General features: G+C 39.1%; 1 protein-coding gene across 4 annotated transcripts in view; it reads right to left on the bottom strand.

Annotated features, from left to right (window-relative positions):
• Positions 1–17,536, bottom strand: part of AGPAT4 (1-acylglycerol-3-phosphate O-acyltransferase 4) — a 116,556-nt gene that overhangs the window by 59,674 nt on the left and 39,346 nt on the right. For all 4 annotated transcript variants that reach the window (XM_044421611.1, XM_044421592.1, XM_044421621.1 and 1 more), the window contains exon 2: positions 7,265–7,498. In XM_044421611.1, the coding sequence (XP_044277546.1) occupies positions 7,265–7,442 (178 nt within the window). In that variant the 5' untranslated portion in view covers positions 7,443–7,498. The remainder of the gene's footprint in view (positions 1–7,264; positions 7,499–17,536) is intronic.

Genomic DNA, 17,536 nt, shown 5'->3' with positions numbered 1-17,536 from the left:
TCAGAAGAATTACCACGTCACTGTTCATTATTGATCAGTTTCCTTCTCTTTGTCACATATTACAAGCACACTTTAGCAGATTTCTTTTCATGATAATCAAGGACTAAAACAGTGGCAGGAATACCATTGTCCAAACTGCAATGAAATTTCAGGATTAACAAAAATATGCAGTCCTAGCTAGTGTGATCTTAGTCTTTATTGCAGCCTTTGATTCAATAATTCAAAATAAATCACTTTGAATAGAGAAATTCCCCACATAATCATAAGGCATTCAGAAAAAATAAGATGCATGAACACCCATACCCCATGAAATAAAAGGAAGCATTTGACTTCTGTCCTCCAAAATGAGGTACCAACAGGTAATCTATCAGCTCACTCCCACAGAAAGATCTGGACAGTAAACTAAACATGTTCAGTTCCTGATGATCTTTTCTTGTCAGCACACAATTTAGAAAACAGAGGTACCAGGGCCATCCAATACCTTTTGTGCTCCTATATCCCTAACCCCAGACATAAAGCCATGGACCCTATACAACAATCAACCACTGATTAATTAACCAATGGTAAGCTGGGGCCATACAGAACCAGCAAGAAAACTGCCTTGCAACTGTTCACCACTTCTGCACTGTGTGTTGCAGTATCAACCTACTGGATATTTTCACCCAGCAGTAAGCTATGGGTAGTTTATTCCCCAAACACAGAGTGCCGGTCTAGAGGTTGCATCAAACAATCCAGTAATCAGGCATTCCAGCTTTGTTTTGAAATCAGGTAACAAAGCAATAACAACAAGTAGTTGTAAGAAAACATGCTGTCTTGCTCCCATTTGGCCCTGACAACCCATGGCTCGCCATGATGTGCGACATGAGAAAAAGTGCTGGCAACAATGGGGAAAGGCAATCTGTCATTGTTATTTTCTGGTCAGTCTATATTTATGCAGAAAAATACTGCAGCATGAGCCAAAGCATGGAATATTTCAGTTCCATAATCAAGAAATGCAAGGCAAGCCCACTTATATGAAAATAAGATTTTTTTGCACCTGATGTACATAACTTTACATTTTATTTGAGTTTGGAGAAACATTCTGAGATTCTTCAGCAGTTGTTTTAGATTTTACCAATCTGCATGCTTAGATATTAACAACAAATCTGTCTTCTTCACTGATTATTCCAGACTGCAGATCATTTATGACTAAGTTGAATAGCATCAGTTCCCAATGATTCATATGCAAACCAAGATGTATTTCAACCTTTATAGACCTATACCATTTCCAAAATGTTCTAACCCTGACAATAATCTTTAATCTATCATCGTTTAGATAGTCATATGCCACTGAGAATAATGAATAAAAATCCTGAATGCTTTAAATATACTGAAGATAGCCAAGTCGAGGAGTTTAATATTCTAATAATGAAAACTGTTTTCACCATTGCTGCTTTCCCATTTTGACATGGGAAATATTGCAAATATTCTCCATTTCTCTCTCTCCCTTTTCTATCTTACTTAATTTATTAAATTCATATGCATCCCAAATGACATACCCTCAGAGTAATTTTCTAATAAAAAATCTAAATGCAAAAAGTGAAAATATCAAAATGCTATCCTATTAAGGGTGCAACTCTATCCAAGCTTATGCAAAAAAAAAAAAAAAAAAGCTTACAACTCCCACCTTTGTGTAAGATTGTGCCATAACACATTGGAAATGTTTATGAACCAACTTTATGAGCACCCACTGAAGACTAATTTCACCACATCTCTCCAAACAGAAAAGCCCACAAGTCATAATCTTTAGTGTAACTTATTCAGCTCTGAAATAAAGTCTCTTTTAATAGAAAAATAGTTCTTAGCACTGTCTTTATTTATTTATAAAGAAAGTAAGGAGCCAAGACAACTAAAAACAAAAACCTTAGGCGCTTGTTCAAAACCAAGTAGGTGTTGTTATTCTTTGGTTAACAGGCTCCCATGCAGTTGCCCCCAGGGAACCTATTCCACAGCTGATTCATCAATCTCATTTTCTGCCTGTCTCTAGAGAAAGCTTGTTTCAACAAGAAGATTCTTTAGGTTCAAATTTTGAGATGTGACCTTTCTGAGTCAGTGACTGCATAGTCACAGAGACTTAATTCTCATTTAAAATACTAAACAGGCAAGTAAATATGATGTTGGCCACCCTTTAACCAGAGCAAAGACAGCATGAGGCAATCTCAGCAACATACGCTCCCTCCTGCAAGCCTCTTCACACACAAGACAATTTCTTGAAACCAGGGTTGCTGTTTTAAGCTAGAAATCACAGCTTTGCCAGCTCATAGACCATCTCATTCTGGACTGTAGCCTCTATAAAGTGCAGATTCTGTCTTGGTAATCTTTCTAAAACTTCAAACTATCCAGAAATTTAGGCATTTCCAAGTTCTGTAAACAAATATGGCACCCGTCATGTTATGTAATCTCAAGACTGCCTCCAGCCTTAAGCTAAATTAATGTGAACATGAGCAAGATTACTACTAGATGATGACGACTTATTTGCACAATCATCATAATCTTCTTTGCTTTCGTGCAATCCATTCTTGGAAAGTGCTAAAAAGCTTTATGTGAACATAAAAGGCATGTTTAAAACTTTTATGCAATTTCCACATGGAAAGATGACATTTGGGGGAATATTACATTTTGTCCCAAAAGAAAAGTGGTCTGTTAAGGTGAAGGTGGAAAACAGCATGCATGGGGAAACTGACCCCTCCTCTCCCTTGACAGAGATGTGGCTGCATATTGCAACCTCTCTTCATCTGTAGTTCCACAAATGGCCTTAAAGGCAATTTCTGAGTGTAACACACACACAGCCACGCAGGAACAGCAAACAATCTCAGCTGCCCCTTGTAAAATCACTGAAATGAGATGAACTGTTTTTGCAAGTTAGCCGTTTCACAGTAGCTCCTCCCAAACTTTCAGTTTAGGCCTGAACTGCCCATTTTTAGGCATGATTTGCAGCATTATGCTCCATTACTTGTACCACCACCACCACTGCATCCAGTAATTTATCAGAATTGATTTTTTTTTTAAATCAAGGTAACTTATATCATCAATATATATTCATTTACTTTCTAATGAAGAATGTTAGTATAGACAAAAATAACAGTTGTTTGCAACTAAAAATAGAGATTTTATATTGTCTATTTTAAGCATATTGGAGCATTATCCCAAGCCTTACTCCTGCAGCCCAGTACAGAGTTCAGGACTGCTGTTTGTCATATGCAAGGACAGTAAGCAACATTACTTGCCTGAAATCTAGGAGACTAGAATTTGGGGGTAGGAAAGCTGGCAGTTACTTGGAAGAGCACTGCTTTTCCAGAAAATGAAATGAAACTATCAATATTTATGGTGCTTGGCCGTTTTTCCTCTGATCCATTTTTCTATATAGAAAATGCAGAGTAATTCAAAGGCATGTTCACATAGAATGATCAACCAGGATTCCTGAAAAAACTACTGGCTGTCTTGTGAATTAACTACATGTTGGTAAATGCTCCTAGCTAGTACGACTGCTAAACTAACCAAAAACTGTTGTTAGCTTGGGGGTCTTGGCTTGTTGTTCTCTTTAAATGCCAGAACTGCAAAACAAGATTTGGTTCCTGATTTACCAATCCTGGCTGGTTTTGGAAAGACAAATTCGGACCCCAGTTTGAATGACACACTAGACTTTCTATTTCCCTTAGTTCAGCAGTGATGATAGCCAGGGGGAGCAACAAGGGAATGAATGAGATACCTGTAGCAGCAGGTAATTCCTTCATGATAAGCCAGCATTCTCAGGGATCCTAACTTATCAGCCTGTGCAAATGCATCTAATATGTCTGAAAGATGGTCACAGGTTAAAAGCTTAAGATGCAAACTGAGAGCACAATTACATATATGTCTTCTCAGAAATAAGTCTCACTGAGTTAAATGGAGCTTACTCCCAGGTCAGTAGGTATAGGACTGTTGCCCGATTAAATTATATTTAAATAAATGTGCAAATGAGATGTTATAAGTACGTTTTATAAAAACAGTCTTTTTAAAGTTTCTTTTCTACCTGGCAATATATTATGAACAAATCTCTTTTCATTTAAAAGAAGAAGAATTTGAAGTACAGCAGTAAATAGGTCCAGTTTTAGCATAAAAGCCATTCCAACTAGCAATCTCTCTTCATTTGTATTTTGCCTCATTAATAATGACTCCTGGATAATATGCACAGGTATCTAGAAATTCAGCAATACACCAACATATTACTTTGCTTCTCTGGGCAGCATGCAAGATGAGAAGTTAGTGCAACTAAAAAGTTGGATTTAAAGAGGAAAAAAGCAGATACTCTGATAATATTTTCTTCTTTGTGCCACAGCCTGATTTTCTGTGGGAAGAGCACAGGGGAAGATTGTTGAGAAATACTTCCTTTAAATCCATGACTGCCTCACAGAATGGCATTATATGGCAAATCCAGTTGTGACACTAAAAAGGAAGTCAGTGTGTCTTTAAGATCCAACATACACACCCCTCAAATTCAGGCAAAAGTTCAACATTTAATTTTTCTAATACAATTATGTCTGAAGCATACATAGAAAAGACATGTCTGAAAAGCCCTTGTTGTATAACCTATCAGCTTACATTTGTTTCTTATTTTAAAACCACTTTAGAACAGCACATGCACAAAAAAAGCAAGAAGCATGCAAGTGCTTGGGTTCCTCCCAGCTTTGGAAAATGAAAAGGCATGATCGCTCAAAATAAAGATGCTGATCTTGAAACTTAAAGCTACTTAAAGTATCATCTGCCCTTTCCAAATTTCAAACTAAGCTACAACAATTTTCTCTTTAAGTGTGGCTACCACTGCATCTCCTCCTACATATTTCATGTACCTTCAAGCTCCAAATTAAAGAAGATGATCCGGCCTCTTATAATTGCACACAATATATGAGCATCAGACCTGTAGTGGAATTGCTAAGACCCAATAGTAGTTTGAGAGGAAGAAGAAGGAAAAAGCCTCCACCTCAGTGGTAGAGGCAAAAAATAGGGCATTGCAGCAATCATAACTATTTTTCCAGAAGGGCCTGTTTTGGCACTAGGCACTGCTCAAGCTCCATCCACACACACCCAAATGAGTCAAGCAGTGACACTGTGCACCAGACTCGGCTGCAGGTCTTTGGGGCCTGTTCTTCCCATCCCCCTCTGCATTCTCCAAGCAAGACATCATCAGCCAGTCACCCAGAGAGCAGGCAGGCAAATTTTAACCATTCATGGTTCTGATGATTGGGATGGATAATTTTCTCACCTGAAGTACCTTGCTCTATTCAGGGGTACAAAACCTCCCAGCTCAGGTGCAGGTTGCTCCTTCACCAGTCAGCACCTCTGTGGTACACCACTGCAACTAACCAATCACATTGCCCTTCGGCTGTTCCTTCACAACAGCTAATTGGTTGATTACTCTTTCATTAACCTCCCCACCACACTTTACAGCTGATGCGTGGCGGGTCTCCTGATTCCCCATCAGAAAAATCTCTTCCAATAGTTTAGATCACAGCAAGCAACCCATTTTTGAAGCAAAGAAGGCAAAGCAGGAAAGCCACTGATGAAAGTGATCAGCTGCTGCAAATGAAGAGAAAACAGCAAAAAGCTACCTCTGCTGTAACTGGAAGCCACAAATGAGCCTTCAGGCATGCAGCAAAGAAAAGTGAAACTGAAGGTAAAAGGGGGCATTCTAACCTCTGTAAATAAAAAATTGCCATGCTGGCCTATTTAGGTAAAAAAGGTTCCGATAATGTAATTGCTTATTGCAGGACCACCATCAAGGGTAGGGATGGTTGAGTACCTGCTGAAAGCCCACATCTCACCAAGGGCCCACTGGTAAGAGACCCTTGGAGTTGCCCTTCACCACTGCAACCTGCTTTTCCACCTGCCTCTTGCTCTGGCCAAGACAGCAGCAGAAGTAAGATGCCACTGCCAACTGGCTCTCTGCTATCATGAGGTAGCAATGGGAAACATGAGGAGAAGCAATAGAAGCTATTTGGTAACTACTTCTTATTACTGGATCACTGAGAAACACAGCCCATTGAGGGTGTCTTGCATAAGAGCCCTCCAAGAACCTGAAGCCAACCCTGGCTTTATAAACGTTTCTGTATGCACTGACCTTTGCAGGATCAGCTAAGTGATTACCCTCTGATTTTTAGAAGTTACTCATCACTACTTTCATCTCCATAGTAATGATGATTAATCTTCATAAGTCTGAAAGGCATTTTGACATGGGTTTCACTTTTTTCCACCTTCATTGTGTGGCTGCTTTGTGGGGTGATAACCTAACTAAACAAGGGTCCCCACTGCAAAACTAAACAATTTATTATAATATCTGAGCATGCTAAACTTTAACCCCTGATCCTTCTTGCTGTGGGAAAGGGACATACTTTGGACCTAAGCAGAACTGTGAATTAAAATGACAGGAAGCAGTACTTTGCCCACCTTAGGAAAAAGCTGAAGCTACCAGCAGAAGGGATTAGTGGGCAGGAAATGCTGACTACATCTATGTCATTCATTCTGTAACTGGTGCATTCAAAGTATCATATCCTTATTCTTGAAAGACAAACACACTGATTAATGCAATAAATGGAACAATTTCCAAATCTTGTTGTCTGCCCATGTGTCCTCCAGAGTCACTCAAGAGGTTGATCCTGTTCATTTTAAGGCAAAGTTTCAGTTCACACAGGGTAACAGCTAAATACACTGGAGGCAGCCTTTAGCTGTTGCAAATCATTATCACATCGTAGAATGTTCTGCCTTGCCAAGTACAGTCAGTATCAGTAGACACCATGTTTTTCAGTAGAGCTTGTCCGTCATTGCTTACCATATTAAGGATACCCTGTTAAATTTCTAAAACTGTCGGGTTTCACCAGAGAATGGTTTGAAACCCTCTGCTAAATCTCTCATTCTTTTTTAAGCATTTAAGTGTAACTGCACTTTAGCCATTCTTCTCAGACCAGTGCTGAACATGGGAAATTGCACCCAGGGTCACTGCATAATGCTCTGATCCAACATGGTGGTTCTTACATTCTTATGAACTTACTGTAGTATAAAAATCATGTGTCTAATGAAAGAAAGCAGTTTCAATTGAGTATGTAAAACATGATATATGGTATATTTTCTTTCTGTGAGTGTCAAAATATTTTAATCAAGATTTAATAAAAACATGGAATTCTGTAAAGATTTGAAATCCACCCTCTTCCCTAATACAAAACTTCATTAAAATAGAAAAAAAGCATCTTACGGCTTGAAATGCTGTAAGCCAACTTGCAATTGACCTTCCTGAAGAGTTGCTTGTTGAATGGCCAGAGAATTAGTGTGAAGAGTTGAATGAAGTTGATAATCAGTCCCGACACAATAAATATATAACTGATAAGGAGGTGGCAAATGAATTGAGACTTCAGAAATCCAATGATGTCCATGGTTTAAGGTAGTAATGCGAATCTCTAGAAAGCAGAAAATAATCCAGGAAGGGTAACTGTAAACAGAGAAGAGAATGGAATATTAGAAAATTTAGATATTATAAAGCACATGTTTTATAAATGTTATACTCCCTTTATGGAGATAAAATCTCTCCCTTTTCTACCAGGAATTAGCAAAATATTTTCATGTCATCCTCAGGAAAAAAATTACAGATGATGTCACTTTCTATATCTTTTACAAATCTCACAAAAGTGCATATTAAATGACAAGTGTGATACTCTGTCTATGGAATGTAGCACGAGTTATGCAGTAGCACATGTTCATTATGTCATACACTTCATTGTCCTTTGATCTTAAGATTGCCTTCTGCTAGACTCTCCTTGAGTTCTAGCTTGAAGCAGGTTTCTTAAGCAAGAGGACAGGCACAAGCCAAATGTGCACACATATGAATATGGGGTAGAAAAGGACAGAAAGATGCAGATCTAGAAGTGCAAACAATCAGTGATACAACTGTGTCTTAAGATTTTCACTTTTCTAGCAGGCCAGACATTTTAATTTTGGACAATACGGCATTTTTACAATTTGAAAAAAGATTCATGCTAATCACACCTGTAATGGATACAAGTCCTGTAAAATGACGCAGCATGAGATTGGATAAAACAGACAGGTATTTTCAGAACTCTTCTCTTAACTGCCACTGGAACTGCACAAACATGACAGAAGAGCAGTGTAACTTGAAAAAGCACTTTAAGAGGTCACCACTGGAGACTCTAAAATCCTGGATGAGAACTGTATTAATTATTTAAACAAAATCTATTCCTATCCTTTAGAACTTAAAATCTCACTTTAGAAACTACAACACACATGTTACTATTTTCAAGCAATAGATGTTAAGAATTTCACGTTCCTTTTCTACTTGAACACCAGCAAGTCCTTGAGAGCTTACATCTACTCTCTGCATGGGCTACATAAAATAAGAAGTACGGGCACTACCAGCTTTTCATTTCTCTTTCAAGGTCAATGTTATTAATGCCACACTTCTCTCTCTTCCTTCTGCTGGTATGCCTGGCAAAAGAAGTAACCTTTCTTGTCAGATATCACCATCAGAAGGTTATAGGACAGAAAAGTGGTTTCTACATGTACAAACCCAGGGAGTTCAATGCAATTTGTAAAGGCTTGCTCATGATAGCTATTTGTGAGTAAGAAGGCTGATCCACATCAGTTACCATAAGCTAAGGGCATGCAACTAATGTGTGTGTTTTACTTTAGTTGTTTATTATCGAAGTCATTATAAGCATGAGAGAGAGAGAGAGAGAGAGAGAGAGAGAGAGAGAGAGAGAGAGAGAGACAGAGAGAGAGACCGAGACCCAATAATTTCATTATATCAACATGTGAGGAGTCTTTAAAAGAACCTGGAATTCATTCACATGCAGATCAAGGGTACTGCCACATGTCCTTTTTCCTAGACACTTAATACACATTAGCAGAAAGATGCTAGCATGAGAGCTGCCCAAACACAAAGGATTCATATGGGCTATTCTAACTCTTAAGGCAATTACAGTATTTAAAAAAAAAAAACTTAATAGTACAGGATGTGCCCCTGATGGGTCAAATCAAAGGGGGAAATATTTTGGTTCTGTGGAATGAATAGAAAGCTCAAGGAGGTTCCTTGCCCCTTGATTAGCATCTATCTTAATGCTAAGTGCTAAGGTACAAGTACTACAGTTACTAGAGTGCTAATAGGTTATCAAGGGAACTCAGGTAGTGACCTGGCTGACATGTCTGAAAGATGAGGATGCTTTAGGGTTAGCTATGTTCCACTGTCAGGTTTTTTGATTAGCCAGTTCAAAGGATCTTTCATGCATATGTCAGCTGGGTGGTGGCATGGCAATAAAGCAGACAATTTGTGTTTTTCTTGTTACAGGGAACACTGTTTAATCAAGATTGAATCACCATAAAATATGTGTGTTTCCAAGTCATATCAACATTTCTGGCAGCTTTTCATGTTGCACCTTCCGGAACTAAACTTTTGGACTTGGAAATCCAGGTGTCTGGAAAGGGTGTCAGGATAATATACAATACATGATGGTGCAAAATTCATGTATCAGCTGGTTTGTCTGAATTTGTAACAAGATGCCCTTTAAAATAATAGAGCATAGTCTCCAATTTAGATCTAGGCCACGTACTTCTGCAGCCAGGGGGCCCTGAACTTGTTTTCTCAGGCTTTCTGCCCCACCTGCCACATGTTATATGGCAGTACTGGTGTGATATTTTTGCTGCCAGAGGCAGAGCAGGAAACATTGCCTAACTCCCCAAGTTCCACTGCTTAGTATCTAAGAGTAGCCAAGTTATTTTGGCACTTCTGACAGAAAAGCCTACAAGCTCTTTCCTTCTGTCTAGCATTAGAATATATACTGATAATAAATCAAATATTTAACCATTAGCTGCTCTTTCATAAAACCCAATATTAGTTGTCTTAGTAGCTGCTTCATTTTGCCTAATGGTTGGAGGGGAAAAGGGACTTGGTATAGATATAATTATTAGGGCATAGAAGAAAGAATTGCAGAGTTAAGAAAGGCTCAGAGTACAGGTAGTCAGTGAATTGTACCACACACCCTCCACCAAAATTACTGCTTCCAGAAAATGTACCACTCGTGTACTTATTCCTCAACCACTGCAGCATGTATTCTTGAATATGACATTGTTGACTGGCTATGTCCAGGATTCAGATCTAGGGAAATGAGACTTGTGGCACACAGTGAGAGGATGCTGGCATATACTTCCTAACAGAATATAACCTTCCCATCTATCTAATTCACGGCTTTCTCTATGTGGGAGAAGAAACCATGATTTTAGATGTGCACAAACTAAATATGTGAACATAAGAGCCCTGCTGGATCAGAGAATGGGTCCAGCTAGTCCAGCATTTTGTTCATACAGTGGCCAATGCAATGCCCGCTGGAAAACCACAAGCTGGATACAAGGCAATAATTGATCTTGCACTGCCTTTGTTACAAGCTGGAAAACTATTGTGCATGCACCCAAAGAGTACAGTTTCATTCTACATCAGAAAGGATAACCCATTCTGGATACTAGAGAACAGCTAGACAACAAAGAATGCTTTCTACTAAAACTTTGTGCAAGTTAAGCAGTCACCACTAACCGATCGTAATGCAATACACAATAGGGCAGTTATTCCTGCCAGCAGGAGTAACTAAACAAGCCAAGAATTCTCCGTTTGTGATTTGTTTAGCATTGCATCTGAACCAGAAACTCCAAGCTTGTTGTTTACTAACAAGCTAGGCCTAATACAAGAAAAGTCTGAAGGGCTTGGAATAAAAGAAAACTAATGAAAAAGTAGACCAAGAGACACCAGGCATTGCAGTCTTCATGAGAGGACACTTTGCAATGCTTATGCTTTATTGGCTGCTCCATGATGAAGAGAAGAAAAAAAGGGAACTCTAGAGTTGTTAACACTGTTTTCTACTGTATTTTGAAAATGTGCTTCTCAGACAAGCCAGCCAAATTTCTGGACAGGACTGCCTTTCCTCTCTTTCATTCAGTAGTGTAAAGGAAGAAGGTGTCAGAAATCCAGTCTACCTTCTGTTGCCAACCAAAACATGATGAAGCAAATGTATTGGCAAGTAATGAAAGCAGCCAGATCTTCTATGCAATAACAATTCACATTGAAGAATACAAAAAGGACATGTGATACCTCTCTTTAAGCAGCTTTGGTTATTTTTGGGAATGGAAGAGGTTGGAAATGTAACTGCGCTGTCCAAAATGAGTGACGTACAGATTATGTTTTATAACCGAATGTGTTAAGTGGTGGAACATCATAGCAAATGGGTAACAAAATTTAAGAAAGTGTCATATGTTTAACACAGGAATAATTATGTTAGCCTGCTCCAACAAAAACAGAGAGCCATATGGCATCTTAAAGGCTAACAAAATATAAGGTTTCATGGACTACACGCTACCTCTCCAGATGTATCAAGTATTACATTCAGTCATGGATATAAATACATGTCAATGTGTAAACAGTGAGGTCAGAGAGGAATAAAGTGCAGGAAGTCCAGTGAGAATTACTCACAGCAGCCATTCACATATTCAGAAATAATGCAACATTTAGCATGGAAACATGGATTTTTTAAAATCAGGGCATACTTAAATGCAACACCAGCACGGTGCGCCTGAGATTTATTTGTTCCACATCAACAATTTCTTTGGAATATTAAGTTACCAGGCTTTCTTTTCTCCGAGATTGATCTTTTCTCTACCTGCCACATGGAAACTGCTCCAAAACATACTACATCACAGTTAGGTGATAAGTTCTTCACATTGATAGTTGCACGATGTTATTTAGATATTTTTACTGTCATAGAGAGATCTGCTTCAAAAGATAGGCTTGTAGATTTTTGAAAATCCCAAGTGCTGTAAGTAAACAGCCTAACAACTACTGCATGGAGCTATTTAAGGGAACCCACATGCACTTGCTATAATTTGCAAATATCTCACTAGTCTCCATATCATTCTTGATCTTATTGCCTCTATATGATTATATATTTTCCTTACAATTTTATTTCATGCTGCTTGAGGAACTAGAATGTTGGACTGAGGATTTGGGAGATCCAGGTTCTAGTCCCCACTTAGCCATAGAGCTAACTGGGTGGCTTTAGGCCAGTCACTCTCTCAGTCTAACCCAGTGATGGCGTACCTTTTAGAGACCGAGTGCCCAAACTGCAATCCAAAACACACTTATTTATTGCAAAGTGCCAACACTGCAATAAAACCTGAATACTGAGGTTTTAGTTTAGAAAAAACAACTCACATGCAGTCCAAGCAAATATATATATATATCCTTGGCAGCGCACTGACTGGCCATGCGAAAGCAAGGATGAGTCGCGGCTAATGAGTCGTGACTCGTGACATCATCGCCTGGAGCTGCTACTCCTTTCCCAGCATGCGCATGGCCCCTAGGTGTGCTCTTAGGCGATGCTCAGCTGCTGGGGCATTACTGGGGCGACTTGGCTTATATGCTGACAGAGAGGGCTCTGTGTGCCCGCTGTGGCATACGTGGCATAGGTTCGCCACCACTGGTCTAACCTACCTCACAGGACTGAGAAGAAGAAAAACCTGTAAACTTGCCTTGCTGGGTTCCTTGCATGAGGAAGAAAGGCAGGGTATGAATGTAATGTAGCGATGATGATGGTGAACACCTCCCCAAGTAAAATAATAATAATAGATAACAAGAGGGGGGATGGTTGAGCATTCCCAAGAATAGCCAAAGTAAAACGGAGGGTGATATCCCATTTGACGCAAGTTTTAATTGAAGTTAGGCTAGTAGAAGCAACCTCTAGTTCAACACCAAAAACATCCACTGACATACTGGGCTTTCTGAGGAAAATTATTGCACCATCAGACACGATCTGTAATAACGCTAGATGTTGCTTAAGCTAGTACAACATAATTTATGTTAGTGCAAGTACTGAACAGGATACTGCCATAGACATCACATGATGAAAAAGTGCATGCAATCACACAATGGGAAGCTGCAAACAGACATGCACACTACCATATCATGAACAGATTTTTATACATGTTTTCTTTTCTATGGAAGTGATGCCACTGCAGGGAAATTGTCACATGTGATGCAGCCCTTGACAAGCAGAGTCCATTTCCACCATATGCGAGAAATGAGATACGCAGTTCTGATACAAGGGGAGGAAGCTAACAGATTGTAATGATAGTGGTCTACTAAACTTAGAAAGTAGAGATAAAAGGGATTGTGTCTTTCTTCACTCACAGATATTATACAATGTCTCATAAGTAGTAATATAACATCCAGAAAATCATTTTCTTAAAATCTAGCAGTTTAGCTTATGGATCATAAGCTTATATGAATAATATGGTGGAAACCTGGTAAGCACAAGTTAAACAAGAGAAAATATATAATCATGATCTATGATTTAAAAGTTTTGAAAGAGAGAACTCAGTACCACTTTTTTTCTTGGAACCTTGTTAAACAACTAACTTTTAAAAATTGTTAGTTGGTTTTAAAATTGTTAGAAACTGTGCTTGTAATGATTATTAATAGGAAATGTTTTCAAAATGTGGTGACATCCCCTATTACTTTAAACCAGATATCTCATTCCCCACTACCCACTTCAATGCACATTTAATATGGCACTCTTTTCAATGCCACATGGATCCTGTTTTAATTCTGCATCCTGGTGACAGCAAAGCAGCAACTTCCCAGCAGCTTTGGAAGGCTGTAATCTGAAAGCAGTCCAAGGCAGAGCTACCCCAACTCTTATTCCTTTCCTACATTTCTCTGAAGTGTCCCTCCCAACTTGGCCTAGCTATACAGGGTGTTGTATGCCTTTTTCCATCTAAATATGCAAAGGATAGCATTCTTAAATATATTTTTATTCAGGCAAACCTTTGACATGAAACTCCATCTATTACTGAAAGCAGTTCTATTGGTCTGGGAATTGTTTACTGTAATGTAGATTTTCTGGAAAATGCTATAAATAATGTTATCTAGTTTAGAATGTTGTTAGAACTTAAAACTACAGTACACCAAATTCAGGCTAGGCACCAGGAAAAACTAACTGTCAGAGCAATGCAACAAAGGAACCAGTTCCCTAGAGTGGTCGTGGGCTCTCCCAACACTAGAGACATTCAAGGCAAAACTGGACAGTCATCTGAATGGGATAGTGTAATTTGGTGTCCTGATCCAGCAAGTGCTCAGACTCAATGGCCTTTCCAGAAGCTACAGTAGCTACGAAATAGTTGAATGAAATATCAGTTCAGGGTAAAATTAACCACACAATAGAATTTAAATGTTATATTCAAATACATTCAAAGCTTTATGGGGAAAGTAATGTACTGGAAGATTTAAAAATGCAAAGACAATAGCATGTACTTCCTTATGTCTGATTATATTTACCAAAAAATGACTGCACCTAAAATGACATACTGTTTTTAGCCAAAGATAGCTATCTATCTTACAATCAACTGCTTAATTTTCTTCTGCTGAAGCAACTTGAGCATGTTCAGCTTTGCTCACTCTGCACGATTTATTGGTTCCATTTCCACTTGAGAAAATTCGAATAGGAACAACTTGCTAAGCATTCTGTTTCACTAAGGAATGGATATGAATCTGTTGTCATGGGCTGAGGAACGTGGAGGATGGGTGCTCTTGTATTCAGATTCTGCTTGTGGGATCCCATGGGCAACTGGCTGTCTACTATGCAAACAGAAAGCAGACTAGATAGTCCTTCGGTCTGAAAAACCACTACTGTTGCTGCCTGATTGAAATAAACAGTGACCACCATCTTAGTTTCCATTTTGTTTCAGTTTGTTATTGAAAGATGTTAGTAACTGAGGGCAAATACAGCATGTATAAGCCTGATCCAGACACAGCTAGGAGCCAGCAGAATGGAGCACTAGATGGATTAGTCATAGTTTTCCAGAGACCCCATGAACAACTGAGGTTTTGTCAGTGCTTGCCTTAGGAAAACATCCAATAGTTCATATACCATATTTATACCATCTATCATGATTAATTGCAGAACAGCCCAGTCAACTATGGATAAACAGAGAGAGAGAGATGGTATGAAAAATTATCCATCGAAAAATATAGCATCAGAAAATCTTCCATTTTAGAAAATTTTCCATCACATATCCCTGGCTGTTAATGTCCTTTATTGTATTTTATATTGTGCTTTAGATGTATTTTTTCGCTAATCATGGTTTTATTGTTGTCATCCATCTTGAAAACTATTTATCAATGGAAAGAGCAGATTCAAACTTATTAAAAAATGAACATCTTGCATGTACAATCTTATACATGCTTATTCATGTATAAGCCAGTGTAGTGTAGTGGTTAAGAGCATGGGACTGGGACTCAGAGGATCTGGGTTCTAGTCCCCGCTCAGCCATGGAGCCAACTGGGTGACTTTGGGCCAGTCACAGACTCTCAGCCCAACCTACCTCACAGGGTTGTTGCTGTGGGGATAAGATGGAGTAGAGATGATGTAAGCTGCCTTGAGCCCTTTGTAGGAAAAAGGCAGGATATAAATTGCAATATAAATAAATAAATATTCAGTTCTATTAAGTTCAGTGGAGCTTACTTCCAAGTAAGCAGGCACAGGATTGTAGCCCCAGATTCCCATTTCATGACAGCAGAATTGCTATACATGAACAGCCTTTATTTTTCTTTGCCTAGAAGGCAGGTTATTTGAGGGAGACACTTGTAGTTCTGACAGAGTGCTTAAAATCTTCCTCAAAGAGGCAGTCACCTGTATAATACCCCATTTACCAGTATATTTTCTGGGCTTGCATAGCTGTGTTCTCAGCCACTTCTGGCAGTCTTTCCTGAACATTTGCCAGAAAACCAGCTTCATATATTAAGAAAAAGGGTTAAATTACCTACTTTCCTAGTAAGTAATCAGAACCATCCAATATGCTACCTTGTGACAATTAACATGGGATTAATCAAAAGAACAGGTAAAGTCAAATGCAGCGATTTTTTTTTGCCAATTTCTATTCAGTTCATTTCTCTCAACACATCCCTGGAAAACACCAGGGATATTTGAAAGCAGAACATGGCAACAGCAGTAAGAGGATGGAAATGGAAAATCTCCCTGTCATACACCTAAGAAATATCCCAAGTGTTCTTGCTGCTTTTATTGCTATGTAAAAGCAGAAATGACCCTCTTGCTCTGCCAACAGGAGAAATGCATCTAATAATCTGTTCCGCTCTCACTGAGGGCAGCAGCAAAGTCTCAGCTGCCTGTATCCCAAGCTGTTATCTTCTCTGTGTTATAAGAAGCAACAGTGGGACTACCTAATGGGGAGCAGCTTGAAGGAATCCATAAAGGCTCCACAGGATACACAGGGGAGCCTCTGTAGGCTGGATTAGGCACACAGACCATTCCTTATTCTTGTGGTAGGCATTATCCCAACAGTCAACTGCATGAGGTGAGGCCACCACATACCAACTTTCTTTATCCTAGCTCTAACATCAATAGAAGTGACTGAAGGCACCCACAGATACATCAAGAGGTAGGGTAATTAATCACAAGGGAGACATTTGTGTGTGAAACAAATGAAGCAAACCTAGACCTGCCCACATTGGTCCTCTTAAAGGTAGGTTCCTACTGCCTTTTCTGCATTTCACAAAAGGGGCTTTCAAAGACCAAGTGGTTGCAAGAACAAGAATGCTAACAAACCCAAGTATCTGGTTGTTATTGAGTTCTCCCCTCATGGTGGTGTCTCGCTCTTTTAACTGGGCTTTTGAAAAAAATACCAGCAACATCTCGTAAGTGCCACATACCACAGAAGTTACTTTTTTCTTGATGGTTTTCCCTAGTATCAGGGAGAGTACCATCTTGGCTCTGCTTCAGGCAGCAAAATTTGTCTGATTGCAGTAGCATATTTCCCCTCCATAGATGTATACAGAAAACTTATATTGCAATGTTGCCCCTACAGTGTTAGCATTGACTTGGTTTGCATGACTGACAACCCAACATGGGTGACAAGTGATGGTGGGTTGTCCTGTCACATAGATCAGGACCACCTTCTGCAAGATGGTTTGTTCATGGGCAACAACCCACATTGACAACGTATGGCTTGTTCTTGGGGGGAGGAATGTATCATAGTGGACTGATATCTTATCTGAACCCAACTGGCCAACCCCATCATGGTACCAGAAAGTGGGTACGAAGCTGTTTATAGCAAGAGTGGCAAAAAACAAACAAGCCTTGCTGCCTTTGTCAAGTTCATTCAGGCCACCACCAGTGAGATTTTGGGGGCACTGTCTCTGGCCTGGGACCCCAAACCATAATGGCAAGCCCTTTTCAATATACCATAACTTTATTTCTGCCCCCCCTCCACTAGAAAGTGTTTTTTGTTCTCTTGAAATAATAGTAACACTCCCTTTAAAGTGCCTGGGTGATTGTCATTAGTTTGTCATCCCTTCTGATTAATTTTTACTGCAAAAAGTGTGCATGTTTATTATTGTTTTTACTTGGATTTACTTAAATATGCACTTGCACATTTTCTTGGATCCAAAATAAGAAACCTC

Source organism: Varanus komodoensis, unplaced genomic scaffold (genome assembly GCF_004798865.1).
Source record: "Varanus komodoensis strain SLA01 unplaced genomic scaffold, ASM479886v1 scaffold1, whole genome shotgun sequence".
Lineage (NCBI taxonomy): Eukaryota > Metazoa > Chordata > Lepidosauria > Squamata > Varanidae > Varanus > Varanus komodoensis.
This window is presented reverse-complemented; position numbering and strand designations above follow the sequence as displayed.